Source organism: Pseudorca crassidens, chromosome 13, assembly GCF_039906515.1.
Source record: "Pseudorca crassidens isolate mPseCra1 chromosome 13, mPseCra1.hap1, whole genome shotgun sequence".
Classification (NCBI taxonomy): Eukaryota; Metazoa; Chordata; class Mammalia; order Artiodactyla; family Delphinidae; genus Pseudorca; species Pseudorca crassidens.
In genome coordinates, this window is record NC_090308.1 from 259475 (window position 1) to 283549 (window position 24075).

Below are 24075 nucleotides of genomic sequence, written 5' to 3' on the forward strand. Positions count from 1 at the left end.
ATAATATCGGTCACCTAACTCACCTGAGAAATCTGCCAGGTGTGGCAGAATGCCCCCTGAGCAGTCCCTGCTCCCTCAGCCTAGTGGGGAGGAGGGCCACCGGACAACACCCATGTGAACAGGGTGCAAGTACGAACTGTAATAAGCTTAAGGATGAAAAGCACAAAGCTTCTTCAGAGGAAATCAATTTTGATGATGGCATAAGGGAGGAATCTGGGGGGGTTGGTTTTCAAGGGCATGAGGGACAAAGAGAACTGGTCAGAAGGATGGGTCATTTGTAAACATGTGGATGGACCTAGAGTCTGTCATACAGAGTGAGGTAAGTCAGAAAGAGAAAAATACCGTAGATTAACGCATATATGTGGAATCTAGAAAAATGGTACAGATGAACGTATTTCCAGGGCAGGAATAGAGACGGAGACGTAGAGAATGGACATGTGCACACAGGGGTGGAAGGGGAGGGTGGGACGAATTGGGAGATTAGGACTGACATATATGCACTACCATGTGTAAAAGAGATAGCTAGTGGGAACCTGCTGTATAGCACAGGGAGCTCAGCTCAGTGTTCTGTGATGACCTAGATGGGTGGGATGGGGGGTGGGAGGGAGGTCCACGAGGGAGGGGATACATGTATATGTATAGCTCATTCACTTCGTTGTACAGCAGAAACCAACACAACACTGTAAAGCAATTACACTCCAATAAAAAATTAAAAAAAAAGGATGGTCTGAGCCAGAAAAATAAATTTTGTATTTTTCAACATGGATTTGGTTTTTAAAGCAATGCAAGTGAATGAAATCACCTGTGGATAAAGGGGGCAAACCCAGCTTTGATGGCCTCCCACCAACAGAGCCACTGAGAACAGGAGCCAGACCAGCAACCTGAGGCTTCCAGCAGGAATTCGACGGTCCAGGAGGAGCTTCAGGACGGAGAAGAGAAAGGCCCTGATGGAGAGAGGAAGGAGAGAGGGACACTTCTCCAAAAAAGCTGAGGTTGGAGTGGTGAAATGTTACCCAAATGCAGCAAAAACAAACCAGGAAGTAGAAGATGAAGAAACAGAACATCAGACCAGGAAGTGCAACATCTCTTAGCAGTTCCAATAAAGGAAAACGGACATATGGATGGGAGAAAAATGTATAAACATGCAGGATAAAACTCTCCAAGGGGAAAACAGTCACAAAAAAGGAACAAGAACCACACTAGCACTCAACGCCGTCAGCACCCGGAACACTAGAGGAGGGTGGGGTTGGCTGAGACGGGGCGGTCGTGCTGACGACTCTTCCCTCTCCAACAACTCTAGAAGCCACCGCCTTCTCGAGTGGACACTTTTTACCCTGAGGCACCGTGCAGACAGCAACCTAGGGCGGAAGAGCCTGGCAGAACAAGCCACTCTCTGAGAGGACGAGGCTGTCGTGACAGCAGGGGCTGCAGGCAGAACCAGGAGCTGGTGCCGTGCAGAGACGGCTCCAGAAGTCTGCAGAGGAGCGTGCTCGAGGTCCTGGTGGGTCCAGGGCAAAGCTCAGTGAGGCCAGACAAGACAACCATGGGGAACCCTGCTGACCGACCCGGGGGCCCCTGCGGCCAGTGTGCAGAGACGTTGTCAAACACCGGCACTAGGGTGACATCCCAGGAAGGCCCAGCCTCAGGAGCAGGGCCACTCTACCTCCTGAAATTCCCTATAAGGCAAGCCCTGAAAGGATTAGGTAAATGAACTGCCCGACAGGACAGAAATCAAGACCCTTCACAGATCCAAAATCTTCTAGAATACAATAAAAAATACTGGACATCAGAATAAGCAGAAATATGTGGACCCATTATAAGGAGGAAAAGTCAATAAACAGACACGGGCCCAGCAATGACAGGGATGACGGAATTAGTAGACAAGGACTTGAAAACAGCTACTGTGAACAAGTTTAAGGATTTAAAGGAAAACATGAAGACAGGGAAGAAAGAAATGGAAGATTGTTTTAAAAAACTGAAAAACACAATATCTGAAATGACAATTTCACCGGATGGGTTACCAGCAGATTAGACACTGCAGAGGAAAGACACTAGAAATGCGAAAATGACAACAAGAGTGACCCGAATTGAATCACAGAGAGAAGAGGCATAAAAACAAGCCTTGGTGCCTGAGGGACACTGTGAGGTGCGAACCAGGCACGTAACTGAAGGCCCAGAGTGATAGGTGAGAGAGATAGAAAAAGTTGAGCACCGTTTCATGAAATGTTGTTTTCTAAGTCAATAGGGAATAGAAATGGACCCAAAGAGCTCAAGAGTTGCAAGCAGAATAAACAGAGAGGAAACGACTCCAAAGCTCAGCTTGAACAGTGGCTGAAAACCAGCAATCAAGAAGAAACCCTAAGGACAGCCAGAGAAACACACACTTGCAATCCGTGGACACAACAGTCAGAAGGACAATCGTCAACTCATGAGAAACACAAGCCAGAGACAACAGAATGACACTCTGAAAGTGCCCAACAAAAACACCTAAAATTCTACATCCAGCAGAATTATATTTCTGAAATAAAGAGCAGCAGAGGGCTTCCCTGGTGGCGCAGTGGTTGAGAGTCCGCCTGCCGATGCAGGGGACACGGGTTCGTGCCCCGGTCCGGGAGGATCCCACATGCCGCCGAGCGGCTGGGCCCGTGAGCCATGGCCGCTGAGCCTGCGCGTTCAGAGCCTGTGCTCCGCAACGGGAGAGGCCACAACAGTGAGAAGCCTGCGTACCAAAAAAAAAAAAAGAGCAGCAGAAATGGTGCACACAGAAGACCTCATCTCACCTATTAACTCCTTTAAAAGACAAATGACTGGGACTTCCCTGGTGGCACAGCGGATAAGAATCTGCCTGCCAATGCAGGGGACACAGGTTCAATCCCTGGTCTGGGAAGATCCCACATGCCGAGGAGCAACTAAGCCTGTGCACCACGACTACTGAGCCTGAGCTCTAGAGCCTGCGAGCCACAACTACTGAGCTTGTAAGCCACAACTACTGAGCCCATGTGCCACAACTGCTGAAACCCGCAAGGCCTAGAGCCCGTGTTCCACAACAAAAGAAGCCACCGCGATGCAAGAAGAAGCCCGCACACTGCAACAAAGAGTAGCCCCAGCTCGCCACAACTACAGAAAGCCCGCATGCAGCAACAAAGACGAACGCAGCCAAAAAAATAAATTATTCTTAAAAAAAAAAACCAAAAAAACAACTGACTGTTCAAAGGAAGGGTTGGAAAACTTGGCTCATAGGCCAAATCTGGCTTGCTTGCTTTTATACAGTCTGAAAGCTAATAATGCTTTTCATATTGTTTTAAATGCCTGGAAAATTATCAAAAGAAGAATTTTCTGTGACACAGACCGATGACATAAAATTCAAATTTTGTGACATGGGAAAACTAGACAAAGCTTCACTGGCACAGCCACACCCTTCTGGATGTAGGTCCATGGCACTTGGCTCAGCAGGGCTCAGCAGTTGTTACAGACTGTGGGGCCCTCAAAGCCTAAAATATTTATTATCATCTGGTCCTTCACAAAAAAGTTTGCCAACCCATGGTTTAAAATAAAAATAAGAATTGTGTGTTATGGGATTTAAAACATATACATAATCTCAAAAGGTTACCTACTATGTTTCCACTTATGTGACATTCTCAAAATGACCAAAATGTTGAGTTGGAGGACAGACTAGTGGTCACCAGGGGACAGGGACAGAGGGCAGGGTACAAAGGGGCAGCATGAGAGAGTTCCCCTGTGGTGATGGACCATTCCTGTACCTTGACATGGGATAAAACTGCATAGAACTATACACATACCAAATGAATGGGTGGACAAAATGCTGAAAAGTGAATAATGTCTATGATCTAGTTAATAGTACTGTACCAATGTCAAATTCCTGGCTTTGATATTGTACTTTATTTTGTAAGATGTCATCTTTGGGGAAGCTGGGTGAAGGGTACATGAAACCCTATGAGCTATTTTTTGCAACTCCCTTGAGTATATAATCATTTTAGAAGTTTTAAAAATATACAGAATAGCAGGGAGAATGCAAGTACACTGTTGTAAGGTTTTTACAATACACATTACGTGATATGATACGGAAGTCAAATTGTGACACGTTAAAGACATATATTATAAACCTTATAAAAACTGCTAAAAAAACAAGCAAACAAAAACAGGTAAATCTAATAATCCAAGCCCAATAATAAGCCAATACAAAACAAAATACTAAAAATTACTCAATTGATCCAAAAGAAGTCAGAAAAGGAGAAAATAAGGGAAAAAAAGAACAGAGCAAAGAGCAAAATGAAGACTTAAACCCATGAAGACATTACATGTACTGTCAATAAGTACATTAAGTGTAAATGGCCTAAACAGTCCAATTAAAAGACAGAGATTGAAAGACTGTATATGCTGCTTAAAAGAGACATACTTTCAATATAAAGAAATAGTTTAAAAGTAAAAGGACAGAAAGAAGATACACCATAATCATAAGAAAAGTGGGGTGTGTATACTAGTATCAGACAAAGCCAGCTTCAACATAGGGAATATGATCAGATTTTCTAAAAAAGGGAAATCTCATAATGTTAAAGGAGCCAATTCATTAAGAAACATACAATCCTCTATGTACATTCACTAATAACAGAACCTCAAAAACATCTGAAGTAAAAACTAACAGAATGAAGGGAATAAATAAAAACATCCACAACAGTATCTGGAGATTTCAACACTCTTTTCTTAAAAACTATGAACAAGCTGACAGAAAGTCGGTGGAAGACTCTCATAGCCCTCTTCGCAATACTGGCATTTTATAGAACACCACGCTCCACTGCAGAAAAGACATCTCTTTTAGGTGCATGTGCAATAGTAAGCCAAGCCAAGCAAACAGCATAGAATACGCTTTATTATATTCATCATAAATAAACCTGCAACAGCAGCTTTTTATGTTACATCCTAACAATGTAGACTTCATGTAGAAAGCCAAAAAGTTGAGAAAGAAAAAAGGAGAGTGAAGGTCAGTTGTGAAGATAAGTTCAATCTGAGTAATTTTCCTGTTATTGTGGTTATCTAATAAAGTGATCTCTATGGCTGTCAATAAATTGCATTAACAAAGTAGGAAATTTAAGTTATGAAGTTTATATATTTTAACCTCATTTAACAAAATACTCTAAAAATAATTCTAGGCAAATATTATTCTATAACATGAAATTTTTTCATGATGAAGATATCTTTTCTTTAATCATTGGAGTCAATGTGCCATCATTCATGTTAAGAAAGAGTATATGGGCAGAGAACCACATAAGAAAAATAGAAAAATTATTTCAATAATATTTGGTTTCAAAGTTTACATAGGTTCTTCTGTTTCTGTCTTCAAATCAGCTTAAACATCTTTCTCATGTCCTCCTTAGGCCACATCAGTGTCTGAACTCTCACAGCACCTATGGGAGAAGGCAGCACATGATGGGTGGTGCTGGGAATCTAATAAAATCTGGGTACAAAGGACCTGCCACTCCCTCTGCCCAAAAGAAGAATAATCACAACACTTCAATCTGATGATTCTATCACCACCGTTAGATTATGTAAATGTTTCCTTTCTGGAATAATATTAATAGTAATGTTGGTAGGTTTGGAGATAATGGAGTTTAGGCAAATGGGCCACAGACATCCTTTCACCAGGACTTTTCTGCTTCAGTCCTTGCCCTGACAGTAGTGTGCCAGACTCTGTTTCTCATCCCAGCACCAACCGATCAGACCATGATGTTCCAGCAGCCTGCCTCAGGTCAGCAAGGCCTTGCACGGAGGTAACTGCATGCATTAAGCATCACTAGTCTGTGCTACAGAGCGCTCTCCGACACTCCCAATTTCCCCAGACTGTTCCTAACAGAGGGTTACAGGGTCTGATTAATTTTATTCCTGGTGTTAAAGGTCCTCTCAATTTTACTGGCCTAGCCAGGGACAGTCCTCTCCTTATCCTCTTGTTCCTACTGTGAAATTGAAATACAGATGGAAAAACATAAACTTAATTACAAAAACTCCAAAGGAAAATTTTGTTTATATTTTAAAATATGATGATTATATACAATCATTTTACGAAACTCCCATTTTGAGGGAGAGTAACTAGACGCTGTCTTCTAATAATAAACACACCCCACACTCCTACAGGAGGAAAGGGTTTTCACATTTTTTAAAAAGGACGACTCCTTTTAAGGCATAAAAATACAACATTTTAGAGACTTCCCTGGTGGTCCAGTGGCTAAGACTCTGTACTTCCAATGCAGGGGGCGTGGGTTCGATCGCTGGTTGGGGAAATAAGATCCCATATGCTGTGCGGCAGGAAAAAAAAAAACCTCGACATTTTACAGAAACAATGCACTTCTCTTTTAATGAACACTGGTCAAATGCTTGCTAATTAGATACAGACGTCCCAAGGCACTTACCCTTTACTCTGCACAGACGCGAGTGGCATTCTACATTACAGATTTCACAGAGAAATAAACCCCAAGTCCTGAAAGAATGCACTCTACTTTGTCTGGCCAGTTCTCAGAATTCAGGTTCGCGCGCACAGTCACTGCGAGACCATGACTCACCTTCGCCGTCCCCCAGCAAGAGGGAGTACACCCGCTGCCGCACTGGGCGGTAGACGAAGGCCTGGCTGGGCAGAGCTTGGTCCGTCGCATCCTCCAGACTGTTGCTGCATTCGACCTCCCCGCTGCTCATGACGTTGTACACCAGGTAGCTCTCTGCCTGGACGTGATGTGCTCTGGCGACCTGCCGGAAATTTAAATGCAACTGGTTTCTCGCTGAAAACAAAACAGTGACCTTTAATAGGAAATCCAACGTCTCTGAGGGCTCAGAAATAGAGTAACTGTCACTCGAACTCATGACGCCAAGCTGGCCTCTGTGCCTCCTTTCCTTTGGGCTTCTGGCTCAAAGCTTTCTATTACTCCTCTTGCTCCTCCTCCAATTTCCAATCACCTACCAGACTTGTCGTACTTCCTCCTGCCGTCATTCATCATCCTGTCCACCTGACGGAGAGATGCTACCCAGGGCTCCAGCCGCCCCCACCAGTCTCTCCTCTCTCCAAGCCACCCTTCATCCCAGCGATACTCTGCCTTCCTGGAAACAGAGGCCCAGTCAATGCCTCCTCAAAGCATCTGGCCGGCTACCACAGATTCTTCAGCCTGAGACTCAAGGGAGGCCCCGCGGAGGCCTCCATCTCCTTTCCCACGTACACCATTGCCCTTCGTGGACTCTCTGGGGCCCAAGCTCCAAAGTTCTGCAAGAACCCTCCCTGTGCTCTGGAAAACTGACCTCTTTCAGCCCTTCCCAACCAGCCACTTCCCAGTCTCTGCTCCTTTAAGGGTCCCCTACAGCGTCATCTCTCCATAACCCCGTCATCCTCTTTGAGCAGGAACTCACCTACCCCTGGCCTGATGGGCTCAAACTCACGTTTACCCTACACTGGTTACCTGGCCTTACCTCTCCTATTAAACCATAAACTCCCTGGGATTAGAAACTGCATCACGTTCATTCAACTGTTCAGGGATTTTTTATTGAGCAGAAACTATGCACTGGGCACTCATTTCTTTCTACTTCGAATGCAGCACAGTGGCAGCACATGGTAGGTGACGAGATGGATGATTTAAATGGATACCACTTTCTCATTCAATGAGTAGTTAAGATCAGACGGCCTATAATATCCTCCATACAGGTTTCATGTTCCTGCAAAAACATTCTTATTACTGCAGGAATAAATTCATCTAGATTACTCTTCAGAATTTAAATCCAGCCTACCACTAATGGCCCTTAAAATGTGTTGCCAATAACCTGGAACATCAAAACCTCTGTGTGTCAGTGTCCCGTTGTTACTCATACACGTGAAGCAGCTCAGTCACGCCCATTCATTATTGTAGACTTGAGTCCTAATCGCTTTAACTCCTCACTTCCTTCATATGTAAAACAGGTTTAACAAAGGTGCTGACCTCACAGAACTATCGTGAGGATTAAATGTGTTAATATAGGAGGCTGGCACATAGTGCATGGCCAGTAGGTGGTAAGTACTGGTCTCAGGCTGGACATACTCGAGTGTCTATCTCATGGCTAAAATTTCTTTAAATCAGGATGGCAGACAAGCTAGCAACTTTAAGGTCAGCAAGGATTCCAAAAGAGTTATTACTTGATGCTCTAACCAATCAAAGATCATTAGAAGTAACCTATTTCTCTATAACACCCCCTTTGATACAGAATCTATCAGAAACAATAGGGTTAGATATTTCATGATCCTTTTAAGGCAGAGTACCTTCTAATTTATTCTCCTATTCCCTCTTCCATTTCTCACTCTTTTTTTATTTCAGAAGAGTTAGTATTTTGACAAATTTATGTATATAGCTATAATAAATTATATTCACTCTACTAAGAAATCTTCAATTTCGGCAACTCTACAGAATTTGAGATGTAACATTCTTTTCTGGGTATACACAGGGTTTTCAGAGAAGTTCTCTACAAGCATAATATTAATTCATTAATTAGCTCATCACCTCAGTATCTTTTTATCTCTGCCCTTAACTGTAGATATTATATAGCATTCCACACTTGGAAAAACTTTAACATATGCACCTAACCTGAATATTCTAAAGCAAGAATTCAGTTTATCCAACAGTGTGTAACTCTGGAGGAAACAGCAGTGGTTGTGGGTATGTACTCAGGTAATTGCTGCATTCAGCAACTTTGCACCTAAGGATTTCCAGGGTGACTATGTGTGGTCAAAATGCACACATTTGAATTTTGGTTACCTATTGACAGGGCTGGAAGACTCCATTGCAAAAAAATTTTTAAGAAAAAATTAAGGGAAACTTAAGAAACTTCAAAATTGTTTTCAAAGGTATCACTAAGCTCAGTAAATGCGAGTGTCACGGGAACAGCACACTATCTGCCCTTACCCTCCCCCCCCCCCCCCCCCCCCCGCCCCGCAACCAGCAGACAGGCCTACCAGATTCTGCTGGCCTCTTCCCATCCCAGGCTCTTTCTGCCAAACTTCCTGAAAGAGCAACCCCATCCCCAGCTCCTGCCTTTTTTGCCTCCAAATTGCTCCCCAAATCCCTGTAATCTGAACTCCCCCAGGCCCCTGGGAGACCGCAGCTCTCTGAGGCCACCCAACCCTCCTATGTGCCAATAGCCATTCTCTGCAGTATACCCAATGTTTCAAAAAAACAAAGATCTGATCTCACCACACCTCTGCTTGATAGCCAATGCCTCCTTAAAGAGTGTAAGAACTAAGTCCTGAACTCTTTCAGCACACACGTGCTACCCTTGGCAGTCAGACCCAACCTGTCCGCACTCCCCTTGCAGGAGACTGGGTGAGACGGCCAGGACGCCCATGAGCACAGCGGAAGCCCAGGTGGGTATGGGGTGGGTGTGGCGGATGAGCCAGGGGGCGTGACGAGGAGCCCAGACGGGACAGGTGCAAGGTGTACACAGACGGGAGACCAGAGCGGAAGTCGGGGACTGGCAGGGGCCAGAGCAAAGGAGAGTGAGCAGAGAGGGCCTGGAATGGCACTGTGGATGTGGCAGGTGATCGCTCAGTCAGAGTCCTGGGCTGGCTGAGACGCAGACACCGCCGCCTCTCGAATGAAGACTCAGAGCAGGGGGGTTCCCTTACACACTCCTCCACTCTCTTGCTTCTACACTACCGACCACGACTGTGTCACCTCTCTAAGCGCCAATGAACTTCTAGACCAGCAGGGAAGGCAGCGGTGATCTTGGAAAGCGTCAAAGGCTTGGGTTCAACGCCAGGGTCTGCCAAGCGCTAGTCGTGTGACTACTGCAGACCATGTCACTTTCACACCTATGTCCTCACCCACGCGTCTAGCGACAGAGCTGTGCGATGACCGAAGGAGACTCAGTGAGGAACGCCTTCTGGGAACCATGAACAACTACAAAGAGATGTGTCATTGTAGAGCCACCTGCGCGACCAAACTGAACACATGCAAGTCGAGCCCAGGTTTAGTTCTCTGTCCTTCCTCCATGCTCTTCTCCTTCTTCCTCATCAGACGACTCCTCATTCTCTGCTGAGGCCCACCTGTCCCCGTGCTGTCATGTTCTACTCATGTCCCACTGCCTGGCAGCACCTCCACGTGGAGGTCCACTTCTAACCTTCCTCCAACGTCCACCCCACATTCTTTTTCCTCTAAAAAGCAGTTAAGAGTGCTTCCCAGTAGAATAAATTTCTTAACTTCTTAATACTTTCTCACCTGCAACTCTCTTAAAACATGTATCACCTTCTACCTCTTAGCTCCTCTGCTACAATATATGTAACAGAGAAAGAGGGGAAAGACCTTTCGGACAGGAGAACCCCTGCAGTTGTACAGGAGGGAGGGAAGAAGTCACCAGAGAAAACCTAAAGATACATGAGACAGAGAACATCCCCTCTGAGACTGAACTAGCAGCCCCTACCAGACAGACAGCAGGACAGGACAAGGGGCTTGGCAATGACAAGAACAAACAAGGTCCTGCCCTCACAGAACCGCCCCATCTAGCAGGAAAGACAGGAACCAAACACGACATTCCAGGGGCATGCGCTGCAAACGTCAGGCACACACACACAGGGTGGGCAGCCAGGGGGCTTCTCTGCGTGTGTGGTGGAAAAGCCGAGCAGGCATCGACTAGCAGAAGGGGGCAGGAGAGCCGTCCCGGAGGGCGAAGAGCACATGCGAGGCTGCAAGCAGCCGAGGGGCAGACAAAGGTGGAGCTGCAGGCAGTGCCTGGGTGATGGCTGCCAGCCTTGTTCCGGTTACTGTTTCCCTCCTAAGAGCTACGGAATGCAAATAAGGGTTTTATTTCTGTGTGCAGCATGACAAATGGACTGGAAGGGGCAGAAGTCTGTTTAGGAAGAGCGCTCAGAGATGACTGCAGTCATTCACACAAGCGATATTTTGGCCTAGGGTGGTAGGATCCACCGAGCAGATCAACGTACCAAGACTTGGGAGAGACTGGTTACGAAAAATGGGAGAGATGGTTCCCAGGTTTTTAACTTGTGCAAGATGGTGACAGTCAATGCCAGAACAATGAAAGGTTGTGGTCATGTTTGGTTCTGCACTTGCTGAGATGCCTCAGGGCATTCATGTGGACATGCACCTTCTCTGTAACCCAAGGAGAACGAGAGGATTCAATGAGCTAAAATACACGCGCTGCACGTAGACAGATCCTCCATGCAGCAAGCAGTTAATAAACAGTGGCTCTCCTTCAAAAACCATCAAGGCTCTATATTACCTTCAGGACTACGTCCAAATTCCCAGCATGGCATGTACCAAAATCCACAATCTGGCCGCAGTCTATCTTTTGCAACTGTTTTCTCCTTACTTAGCCCTTCAAACCGCATGCCTCTGCTACCTGTCCCAGAACTGTGCCTGAGGGGAGAGTCTACAGGCCACCCCTCCAGCGCTCCCGCAGACCCCATCTTCACCTGTTCACAACAAATCTCAGCCCCATGAAGGCCTGGCTTCAGTTATCCCTCCTCTGGGAGCTTCTCTCTGTACTTAACCCACAGTGATTACTCTCTTTCAAATTTCGAGCACTCTCTCTGTAACAGTGATGTAACAACGTGAGACAGAGTTTATAATGTGGGTTTTCACATGTATTGTATCTTACTTCCTAGCTAAACTCCAAGGGTTCTGTCCTGTGCCTGCCACCCCCACCCCCCGCCCCAGTGTCTTAACCACTGCAGGCAGTCAATAAATACTCACGGTCAAATCTATCAATGGGTACACTTTCCATCATGACGTTAGATCTGGGTGGACACATCTACATACCTTCAAGATCTCAGGATCCGAAACCATAGTTATTTGTGGCTTGACTTCAGGCCCCATATTTACAAGATCTTCTTGTTTAATTTCAGGGTTTGTACACAGGGGTGCTTCTAGGTTAAATTCAGGGTCCGTATCTACAGGTAATTTCCGCTTGGATTCAGGATGTGTGCATAAGAGAACTTCTTGCCTGGATTCAGGGTGTGTACATAAGGGAAATTCTTGCTTGGGTTCAGGGTCTGTACACATGGGGACTTCTTGTTTGGATTCAGGGTCTGTGTACACGGGAACCTCTTGTTTGGATTCAGGGTGTGTATACAAAAGGACTTCTTGCTTGGATTCAGGGTCTGTACACATGGGAACTTCCTGCTTGGATTCAGGGTCTGTACACACGGGAACTTCTTGCTTGGATTTAGGATCTGAACTCATGGACAGTACCTGCTTGTCCAAAGTTACTACGCCTTTAGGTTTTTGGAAAAACCATGGAGACTTCTGTCCTGGCAAAAGATATGATGCCACTCCTTTATAAAAAAGAGCTTTGTTTGGCCCCAAAGGTAACATCTCTTCCAGCTTCTTCTCACCTTGATGCAACCGAAGAACTTTAGATATGTGGTCCGCTACAGCTAAGATAATGTTACCTTTTTTGTCAAAGTTCTCTTTCACAGAGGTATAAGAAGACAAGCACTTGTAACGAAAGCTTTCGAACATGCCTTCTGGGATGATGTCGTTGCCAAGCAGGCAGGCCAGAAGAGGAAGGTCAGACAGGCTGAGACCCAGGCTCTGAGAGAGCGTCTCTCGGCACAGCATGATGGTGTCCAGACTGTCCAGGGAGAGCTCACTGATGGAAAAGTAGGGACAGGTGTCATAAATTAAATAGTCAGTGTCTTCTCCAAGAATCCCAAGACAGTTGTTCTGGAGGCCATAGGAAGCCACCTCATAGTCGGCCTCCTGTAACGAACACAGAGTTTCCTGACCCAGGGCCTTCAAAGCAAACTGAGTAAATATGGCCAGCCCTGAGGGGATGAAGAACATGTTTCTGCCAGGCTGCTCCCTGTGGGACTTGATATAATGGAAGATCTTGGCTATCTCCCTGTTGTTCTTGAGTCTTCGTTTCACCCACTCGTCTCTCTTGGACTGCTCCACCATGCCATCAAAGAAGAATACCAACTTGATGCCAACAGCTGTAAAAGTTTTCACAAATTCTCGCAAAGAAGAAAAGTATTCCCGCCACTGGCCACCACAGATCCAAGAGTCCGGCGTGTACCAGTATCTGAGGCAACACATGGCATCGACCACAATGGTAGGAGTCCCTCCAGGATGCCTGCTTCGGTGGTGCTCTGCCAGCTCTTTGAAATTTACTACCATACATATATGTGGGCAGCTACTTCTCACAAATCCCTGTAAGCCTCTCACACCCATAACTGACCTCCTGGAAAGGATCTGGAAAGGAAAAGAAATGAGTACTTATGGCGTTATCACCAGACATATGGCGCCTTTCAGAGCAAACACAGACAATATTTAACATTCACTCTCTGTCTCCAGCACGACACAGAGCACGTCACGCTGGTCAGGAGCCTGAAGAGGCTTCCCCGGACACACCCGTGGGGCTGCGCCTGCGAGTAAGGTGCTGAGTCGGACTTCCACCAGGACAGCACAGGGCAGCACTCTTTTAAGATTGTCACTAAGACTATTACTCAAGAGATTTCTCAACAAAGTTCGAAAACAGGTTAACAATTTCAAAGAAGTAATACTGCCCATCTAGGAGCTCAAACAGAAGTTAATTTTGAAAACATAAAATGTAAAATTGATACGTGCAACACTGATGTTTCTCAAAGTAATTCTGCTGAGTGAAAGCTGGACCAAGGAGCGCACACTGCACGGTCCCACTTATGTAAAAGCCCAGCCCACTGAGAGCTGAGCTGCCCGCAGTGGCAAGAGCCCTGTGGTCGTCTGCAGTGGGGCAGGAGACAGGGTGATGGACACATTCACCACCTTGGCTGTGGGGATGGTGTCACGGGTGAACGCATGCTCAACCTCTCGAATCATACGCTGTACATATGTGCAGTTTCCTGTGCATCAAGTGCATCTCAATAAAGGTGTTAAAAAGGAAACTACATGAATATTCACTAGGCCAAATGCAGCAACATTTGAGGTGGTGACTGACTGACTTTGGATGGAAAACTGCCCATTCTAAAATGTAAAAACACACAAAATAGTTCAAAGGATCAGAATTCACAATCTGGAAAAAATCTAAGCAGAGTCCTTTATGTAATAAGTATGATGTCTTTACGCATAACAAAAGATGTAATATAGCCAGTAACATACATCAGTGGTCAGACATCTTTTATCTTAACGGCCTATTCTTTTCATCAGGGCTTCCGGTCCTCTGATAAAACAAAACAAAAATATCCTTACTATGCAAACAGCAGCACAAGAGCAAATGGTGCCTCTCCCAGGCTGGGGACTGAGGGCAGCAGCCCCAAGCTGCCCACGCACGGCAGTAACAGCTCCTGTCTGTGCCCACTTCCTGCCAGACAGCGCTGGGCACTCAAAGCACACGTCTCCACTCTTCAAAACAACCCTGGCGGGTAAAAATCTGTAAGCCCTATTTCAGTAAATAAATTACTAGGCTGGGAAAAGGCCCCCTCGTGGATTATCTTTTAAGAATTTGCTGCCTGTTAATGGACCCTTGCCCCTAAGAGAATTTGGAGTTATCTGTTTAATAGCCATTAATAATAAAGAATATCTAAAAACTGAGTGGACACAAATAGCACACATTTAAGTTGAAATTGAGTGAGGGCTTGCTCATTAAGTTGTTACACATAATGGATCCATATACCCCAAACCACTGGAGACCTATTACTAGCAGTGGGTTCATCTTGGAAGGTGTGTTTCTGAAGCAGGAGATGGACTTCATAACATGATTATCTCAGCCATAATGCAGTTCTCCAGTCGGGCCCTCCGGGCCTGGTGTGGAAAGGGGATATGTTTCAGAACACAATGTCAGACTGTACAAAATACCGAAATGGATTTAAAAAAAAAAAAAGGCAAGGTCTGTGGACGACGAGTGGATCCAAGGTAGATCTTACCCAGCGGGAGGCGGACTCTTTCTATACTGCGAGAGGAGAGCTGCTTCTTTCCCCGAGCTCTCGTGCGGGTGCTGAGGACCCTCCCACCAAGCCCACGTGGAGGTGGAGCCAGGAGGGCAAAGCACCGGCACCGCCTTCACTCCCACCCCTCGCAGACGTGGGCCCGTTTGTGCGGCAGCTCTGCCACATTTGCGTTGGCCGCCTTCCCTCACCGATAAAAAGACATTTTTGTTTCAAGCATCTTTCTACTAAAACTGCAAGTGACAACACTGAGTTTCTTGAAACACTCTCCTCTTTATTTTGCAAGAAGTCGGGCTCAGCCTCTGCTTTGATTTTATTCAAATGTTTTTCCTCCTTGCTTACCCCAGTAGTGAAAAGCTCACTATTTTTTAAACATGTACTGGTTTTTCCTGTCTTTCACACTGCCAATTTCTCACAGTTTGAATCACAAATTACCTCAGGAATGTTATGTTACAATGTGCTCTTCTATGGCATTCACAAAGACAATTTTGGATAGGCAAAGGTTTGGGGACTTGGGCATTAGAGGATGCCTTCCGGCACTTCGGCTCTTCAAAGCATTAATGCAGTGTTAGCCCACCATCAATGCAGTCAGTGTGGTGTGAAAGGAGATGCTTAAAAAGAGAAATCTGGATATTACCTTTTTAAACAACTTTCTTCTGTTTTTTTACGCCTTTTATTGCTAACAACATATACTCTAAAGGTAGTTTTTAAGATGACTGCAAATACATATAATATGATTATACAATATATATATTGTAAAATTATACGTATATATACACACACGTATATAAAATTTCATTTATTCTACCTGCAAATTATACAGGAAATTGTCATTATCTAGATAACTGTTGCCTGGAAAACAAAAGTTATGTCTCACTAGGTAGGAGTCCCACTGCTCAAAATACAGTCTGGGAGTCACGTGCATTAACGTGGGCCTCAGGGCAGAAGATGTCACCCTGTCAGATCCCTAACACCCAGCACAGTATCAGGCACATGAGGGCCTGGCAAGCACTTGTGAATGAATAAATAGATAAAGGCATCAAAGGGCAAGTGTATAAAGAGAAATCAGGAATCAACAAGTTTATAGACTCCAACTGTGGGCAAAGAGTACAGAGTAGAGTCTGCCCTTGAGTAGCTGACAAACTGGTCTGGGAAACAAAGCATCAGTGCAGGAGATTTTAGGAAAGAGCAGCAGGTGCACAAGTACAGCTAGAGTGTGTGACACGGGAGGAGGCCTCGCTCCTAGCAATGGCTCTGTTCTCCTTACATCCAGACCAATCCCAATGTACTGGGTTACCAGTAAATGAGGCCTGCAGAGAAGAGGAAGGAGAAGCCCAGAAGCTCCTTTATTCACAGTCTTTCAACTGACAAACACTTGGAGAAATGAAGAGAGAGGCAGCAAAACACATATGCACCCTATCTGCCACTGAGAGAACGGGGTCAAAAGCTACACATGGAGAGTCACTCTGGACACAGCAACAGTGGACCCATGGACAGCCCAGGGCACACACCCTGCCCCCCATGGAGCAGTGTTTGTAGGCAACCAGTACCAGCAGTTGTGGCCACCTTGAGCCACATCCAGCATCCCAAAGGTGTCAAGGCATAATGTTCAAAGGTGAAAAGACATAACCCATGCAAATATAAATTAATGAAAGAAACCGTAAGACAGGAAGCCAGTTCCAAGCGCATCTGAAGAGCTGGCCGACCAAAGTGAGCTTTTTAAAGTTGGAGAGGAATTGGGTTAATGTCCTCCAGAAATAGATCCATAACCTTTGGATAGATCTTTATCAGACAGAAATAATGTCTCTACAAGACAAAAATCTACAAGTTAACGTGTAACATCACAGTGTTTGAGCTCTCATGAAGAGTAAACAGCAAAGTAAAACAGAGAGGGACCTTCTGTTAGAAAACTGAATATTGCAAGAATCTCTTGGACAATGTCCCAGGATTCAGTGAAGAACATACAGTCCTCTTTTTCCATGCTCCGTGTCTGACTCTTGGACCATTGTTCTCCCAGTGGTAACCTGCTGCCCAGGGCCTGGGCCCTCTCATGAGGCCCCTCACACCTTTAGGTGGAGGATCTGAAGTCTGCTCTCTCCTCTCCTCCCCATTAGCCTCAGCTAAAAAGAGGAATTTACAGGGACCCTTTCAACACAGCAGGGTAAGAACAGGGACTGAAAATTCAGGGATGAACATGTGTCCCAGGCCAGCACACGAGACACGGCAACTGCCCAGCGCTCACTGGAATTCACAGCCAGGGCTGCGGTTCACCGCAGGTGGTCCGGGCGGCTGCACCAGGCTGCTCTCCCTGCTGTCAGAGGCCTCCACACGGGACAAGCGGAACTACTGGCCGACACGCTCTCCCTGACCAAACTCAGGCTCCTGGGCCCTCTTCTCGACAGGCCTCCACCTTGAGCTGCAAGTTCATCCTTACCAAGTTTAGCCAGATTCCTGCTGAGTCAGCTTGAGTAACCCCACCCTTGACACGTGACCCGCCTCAAGATCTGATCTAACTGCTCCCCCGCCCTCCAGTCGCAGCGACCCTCCCTCTGCTGCAGGCTCTCAATCCCCCGGTGCCTGTGCTGTGTTCGAACTTGAGCCCACCTCTCTCACCACTCAAGTCTTGAAGAGAGTCCTTCTCACTGTCTTAACAAGTGTCAGAGGGATATTTTAACACTAACTTCAACCTCAATAAAGTTTATTCAAAGTGGAAATGGAAAGCCTACAGCCGTCACGACTCCAGACTCAGGGTGCCCTCCCTGGAGGACCCTCCGGACCACAGTCTGGCCATGACCACTGACGCCAACATTCAGAAAACCGTGCGTGGCAGATGCACCGAGTTGGGAGCTCGACCCCTCTTGGCTGCGTCCTAGGGAAAAAGACAGAACGCTGGGCAGCACAGCACTGCTGACAGAAGGGAAGGCTCTACAACAAAACTGAGCTGAGTTGAAATTCTAACCTCCACTTACTAGCAGTGAATCTTGGAGCAAGTTACTTCATTCTTCTTATATGCAAAATGAGGTTTATAAGACTCAATTGCTGTGATGCAATTTTATTTATATTATAAATTTGGTCATCATTTTTCATTAGTTGCTACAGTTCAGTGAAATAAGCGCAGCACAAGTCAAAATTATTAAATTATCTCAAAATTTAAAACAAAGCCATATAAATTTTAGTCAGGCTTTACTGTATTTATGATTTTTACAACCTATATTACTTTTTAATACCAGGAACGTACTTATTTATAAAAATTTTTTTCTGATTAAAAAAGTAGCCATGTTCTTTGCAGAAAATTCAGGGCAGCACAAAAAGAAAAAAACTACTCATAATCTCACCTTCCAAGGGTGACTACAACAAACATCTGAGTACATATTTCTAGTTTTTTTAGTTATTCATTGTTACTAAAAATTGGGATCATGCTTTTCTATAATCTACTTCTGTGTCTTAGTTTATTATGAATATGTTCCCAAGTCGTAATGTTAACCTCCTGCAGTGTCACTTTTAATGGCTGCACCATGTAGACATAATAGGAGTTATCTAACCCTACTGCTGAACATTCATTTCCAATGCCGTATGCCATAAATAAGAATGTCAGTCACATCCGTGAATACACATCTCTGAACACACCATCTCTGATCATTTCCTTGGGATTAATCTTAGGTGTGAAACTGCTGAGTCAACGCAAAAGCGCATATTGGTCATTTGTGCCTAACTGTAGTTGTAACTCATTCACACTTACTTCTCCTCAATGACACCAGGTAACTTTATTTAGACATAAGTCAGGTTTAGTCATTCAGCAGCTACCTGTGTCATCGCTACAGCAGCCGTGGAGCCATGACTAAGACAGACAGGGTCCCTGCCTTCTGGCAGCTTATGCTCCAGCAGGAAAGCCTCCAACAAGCAATGATCACTTGGGCATTACTGTAGGGCAGAGAAAAGCGGAGGGCGTGCAGAATATTCAGCAGGAAGACCCAACCCAGACCTGGGATCCACGATGGCCATCCTGAGGAAGGGCATTCCAAGCAGCCCTGACATGAGGCAGAAGAGCCGGCAGGCACAGCCAGAGGGAGAGGGGAGAGTAGGCGGATGGGGGGGCGTAAGCAAGAGGAATAAGGGATGAATCTTTTTTAAGTCCATAAGGTGTCTTTTTAATTATTAAATCAGTGTTTCTAAGGTGCTTAAAATATCTGTTCTATTAGGTAGTTTAACCTGTACTTTATTTACTGTATTATAAATGTGTTCTTCAACGTGGAAAATGGGGGAAAAAAACAAAAACAAAACCCCTCAGTCTGGCCAGAACCTCTGTAGTAAGGGAAGAAGAGTCTAGAGAGATGAAGAGGCGCAGCGACCAGAGTTTGCACAGCCACACACACGTGCACACTTCATCCTAAGGGAAAGCAGGTGCTGCTCAGGGCTCTTAAGCAAGCGCATTTTAGAAGCACTGCCCTGCCTGTGCTGTGGAGGAGGGAGAGAGGCAGGCCCGACTGGGGAAAACCAGCTACCCCCCCGCAAAGCCCAGCACCCTCCCTCATGTGGATGTGGAAGAACCCCAACGCTGCAGGGAGGCAGAGCCCTGTTTCCTGCTGCAAAAGACAAAGGAGGGTACAGAGAGGCTCTTCTGCTCCCCCACCCTCCCCGATATACCAGAGATCTAGCAGCTGTAGGCACAGCAACCAGCAAGACGAAGTCCCTAAGACATGCACCCTGAAAGAAGGAGCAAAGGCTCAGGGTCCGTCAGGAAAGAAGCCTGCGGGTGTGCAAACACATGTCAAAACGCACCAAGCCGTACACTTTAAATATGTGCAGCTTATTCTACGAGCCCCACGGCAGACACCCCTCTCGTCCCACTGGCACGCTATCAAGTTTTGCTCGGACTCCACTGTGGGGCACGCCTGCCAGCGACGAAGGCAGGAACGAACGGCTGCTGGGCGGCAGCCAGCAGTGTGAGCTGCTCAGTCACCTGCCTGAGGTCACAGACGGCAACGGCAAAGCCGGGATTTGAATCCACCTGCCTCCGAAACCGGTTCCTCTCACTAGGGGAGCCCCCACCCCAACACTGCACTTGCTGCCGGCACGCGCGGAACACCAACTCGCGTGGCAGAGTCAGCCTGCGGGGCACGCGCTTAGCCCAGAGCGCTCCTTTCTGAAGGTCCTCCCAGTCCCAGGGGCCCAACAGAAAGGCTGGACTGAAGGAGCAACCCGGAAGGCTGGACCTTGGGCCTTTCCGCACCCGACTGCAGCGCTACAAAACCCCTTCAAGTCAACGAACATAGAAAAGGAAAATGTCTGCCACCTACAAAAACTTATGCCTCATGTATCCAGAATTCAGGATAAGACTCCAACATAAATTTTAAAATTCACAAGTAAAACTGAAACAATTTATTCATAAACAACTTCGCAGGCTCTGATTTATCATCTATAAATTCTCCTTCTACATAGTTCTAACAATTAGCTCCTACGTCCACAGTGAAGAAAAGTATGGAAAGAGCATTTGAGGTAGGCACGCACACACTGACAAGGGTCAGAACCTCTAACAGCTGACCTGGGGAAAGCAAAGGGATGAAGACACTGAAAGAGGCCGAAAGACACAAAAACTCCAAACAAATAACAGGGAAAACAGTTGTATGTGCCTCAACGAGCCCTAACACTGTTTGCATCACAAATTTTATGTTTAAAATGTTTACTTGAGATCATATCACAGGGATTAGGGAAAGTTCACATCACATTTAGCACACTCTATTAAGAAAGTAGGGAATGGCTCCAGTGGTTAGGACCCCGCGCTTCCACTGCATGGGGCCTGGGGTAAGATCCCGCAAGCTATTGTGGTGTGGCCAAAAAATAAAAAAAATATATTTTTTTTCATTTAAAAGTAATTTTTTTTTTTTTAATTTAAAAAATGTTTTTAGGGCTTCCCTGGTGGCGCAGTGGTTGAGAGTCCGCCTGCCGATGCAGGGGACACGGGTTCATGCCCCGGTCCGGGAGGATCCCACATGCCGCGGAGTGGCTGGGCCCCTGAGCCATGGCTGCTGAGCCTGCGCGTCCGGAGCCTGTGCTCCGCAACGGGAGAGGCCACAACAGTGAGAGGCCCGTGTACTGCAAAAAAAAAAAAAAAAAGTTTTTAAAATTAAAAAAAAAAATTTAAAAAGAAAGCAGGGAAATACTCTATTTTAGAAAGATTTCCATCCTAAATGTGAAATTTTGATGCTTAATGGGCAAAAATCCAAAACTCAACTATCCAGCAAACTCTGCTGTTCAAAGTGTTACTGTCCCCTTGTCCTGGTTGCAGACCGTTTTATTATAAATGACTTACAGTAACTTACACGAATCTGTACTGAGTTAATTCTTCGGGCTCAAGGACTGATGGGGAAAGCATCCATCTCTGCTGTGTACTTTCTACAGCCTAGCATGCACACGGGCGTGCAGCTGGACAGGTATGTGGAAGTATAAACTCGGTGCATGCTATAGTAAGCACTCGACAACAAGAGCTGACTTAAATGGACTCCTCCTTCTCTGAACCACACTTGTTTATAAGGAAACGGGTGCTTAGGACCTGGCTTTTTTAGCTAGCAATGGTCCTGATTTACTGGCTGACTGAAGACAAATCACTGACTCTCTTTGTACATCACTGATTTCCTTATTTGTAAAAATAAGATAATGATTTACCTCTCAATTTGGCAAATTTTAAACTACTACTATAAAATCCTTTAGAAATATCTTATTATATTTATATAAATAATTTAAACCTTAAATAACATGTTTTAACTCTGAAGACTTTTCCAACAGAACACCTTATAAAGAAACAGAAATTTCCTTCTAAAAGCAAATGAAAATGTAAAAGTTATTCACACTTATTATAAAGCTCTATAAAAGTAACTGATAGCATAAGGGTTGCCTCAGTTTCAAACTAATAAAATAAGGATGCAATTAATTCCTCTGAATGAATTTCCAGTGTATGATTCTAGTTTCCATGGAGATAAGAGCTGCTTCTATGATCTCAATTAAGTGACCTTCCCTTCTTACTTTCAACCTTTTCTTGAAGGACATGGCAACCCAGCAGACAAGCAAATCAAATACATGCACTGCTGTAAAGATTCTGCCCACTGTGCTAAGTTGCCAATCTCTGACACCTCTCTTCCTGACCCAAGAGCAAACCAAAGCCAGGTTACAGCAGGAGTTTGACCAGCTCCATTCATTCATATTTTCTCTCTAAGCCTCAATAAGAGGCACACACAAGGAGGAGTAGGAGGTGGGGAGGGGAAAGTCTGAAGGACAAGAACACAAAAACCAAGACAGCAGGATATGACTAATGGCCAGTTTAGTAGGGATCCAAGTACTGTAGGGCCTGAAACTTATATAATTTGAGGTCCCTCTTCTAAAAAAGAATACACTATTATGGGACTTCCCTGGTGGCGCAGTGGTTAAGAATTTGCCTGCCAATGCAGGGGACACGGGTTTGATCCCTGGTCCCGGAAGATCCCACATGCTGCAGAGCAACAAAGCCCATGAGCCACAACTATTGAGCCTGCTCTGTAGAGCCCGCGAGCCACAACTACTGAAGCCCGCGCGCCTAGAGCCCATGCTCTGCAACAAGAGAAGCCACTGCAGTGAGAAACCCGCGCACCGCAACGAAGAGTAGCCCCCGCTCATTGCAACTAGAGAAAGCCCGCGTGCAGCAACGAAGACCCAACGCGCCCAAAAATAAATAAATTTTTTAAAATAAATAAATAAAAATAAAAGACACACAATTATAAACACAAGACCACTGAGGTCCTTCCCAGTGCCTTGAAAGGGGCCCGTGAAAGCGAGGCCCCTGAAGCCTGAACTTCATTAGCTTTACAGTAAACCTGCCCCATAAATGACACTGATTCAGGCTCAGGGAGTAGGGAGAACCTCAGAATAGTAAAAACTGTAAGTGACCTCAACCAACACCTACTGCGGTCTTCTCAGTTCACAGACGAGAAAACAGAGGGCCAGAAGTGATTAGAGATTTCCATGTCTGGAAAACAGACATGTCTGTTCGAAATTACACAAAGACAACTGGGAGGTAAGGTGGTCAGGAAACGGTATGCATGGAGATGAGTAGTGTGCGACCTGACACAGCCAAGGTGTTCTCACTGCTTTCCTTGAACACAACCTATAAGGAATGCACCACTGCAGTCCTGTGACAGAGGAATGGCAAGGTTGGGGGAAAACCCCTACGGCAGAGCTTAGAGATGGCAGAGATGGGGTGACGGGGAAACCGACACATAGAGAATGTGTGAAGGCTGTGGTGGTGCAGGAGTGGTAGCTCCTCACAGAAAGGTCCAAACGTGGGCAGGCCAAAGAGCACATGAAGATGCGAGGCCACGATTCAGAAATGACAGAGATGGAGGACAAAACAGGAGGAGGACACCAGACATGGAGGAACCAGAGCGTAATACATTTGGGAGGCGACAGGTGAGGAACCGGATGCTGCAGACCTGTCCCCATTCTGTGGTTCTCATTCTCTGCATTACCTACTCAAGCGCTCAAGCCAAAAATGTGGAAGTCACTGGAAATACCACGAGCTCACTTTTTCCCCATCAAACTCACCTCCAAGTTCTCCCCACTATCATTTCCAGATTTTCAGTCCTAAAACTTCTTCCCTAAACGGCTGCAAAAGCCCTCTTATCACATGCAGTCACCCAGCACCACCATCCCTACGCCTGCCAGATGACTCTTAACACTCCGATCCGATCACATCACTTCCCTGTTCCCAATTCCCCCGAGTTTCCTGCCATCCCCAGCTCTAGCGCTCTGTCTCTCCCAGAATATGTCAGGCAGTCTCAAACCTGCAGGTCTTGAACATTCTGTTCCCTCTGAAGGAATTAATGGCCTCTTGCCCCTCGGCACCTCCCAACTCCCACTTATTCGAAACTCAGCTGGAATCCTCCCCTTCTGTATAGAAACTTCTGGCCCCTCCTTGGCCGACATGGACAAATCATCTTCTCAGCCACCTAGGCGTCATCCCGCCGGCCTTTATTCCCCAGAGGGCATGGTGCTTGCTGGGTGCTGGGGCCCCGGCTCAGGACAGCCGGGTCAATGCGGAAGGCGCCCAAATTCGGAGACGCCAAGTGCAAAGGTCAGAGGACGCCTCCCTGGGGTACGGCCGACAGGGACCACACGGCGACCCGGAACTGCACACCTCTTTCCGGGGAGGG

General features: G+C 46.0%; 1 protein-coding gene across 15 annotated transcripts in view; it reads right to left on the reverse strand.

Annotated features, from left to right (window-relative positions):
- Positions 1-24075, reverse strand: part of FAM120B (family with sequence similarity 120 member B) — a 94133-nt gene that overhangs the window by 69781 nt on the left and 277 nt on the right. For 12 of the 15 annotated variants that reach the window (XR_010933518.1, XR_010933515.1, XR_010933512.1 and 9 more), the window contains exons 2-3: positions 11793-13226; positions 6573-6753 (exon numbers count right to left, since the gene is read on the reverse strand). Coding sequence is in view for 5 of the 15 variants with exons in the window: in XM_067701473.1 (XP_067557574.1) it covers positions 6573-6753; positions 11793-13205 (1594 nt within the window). In the remaining 10 variants the exon portion in view is untranslated. Of the gene's footprint in view, positions 1-6572; positions 6754-11792; positions 13227-23706; positions 23847-24075 lie in introns of those variants that run through there. The other 3 variants (XR_010933514.1, XR_010933520.1, XR_010933519.1) reach the window with 3 other exon arrangements.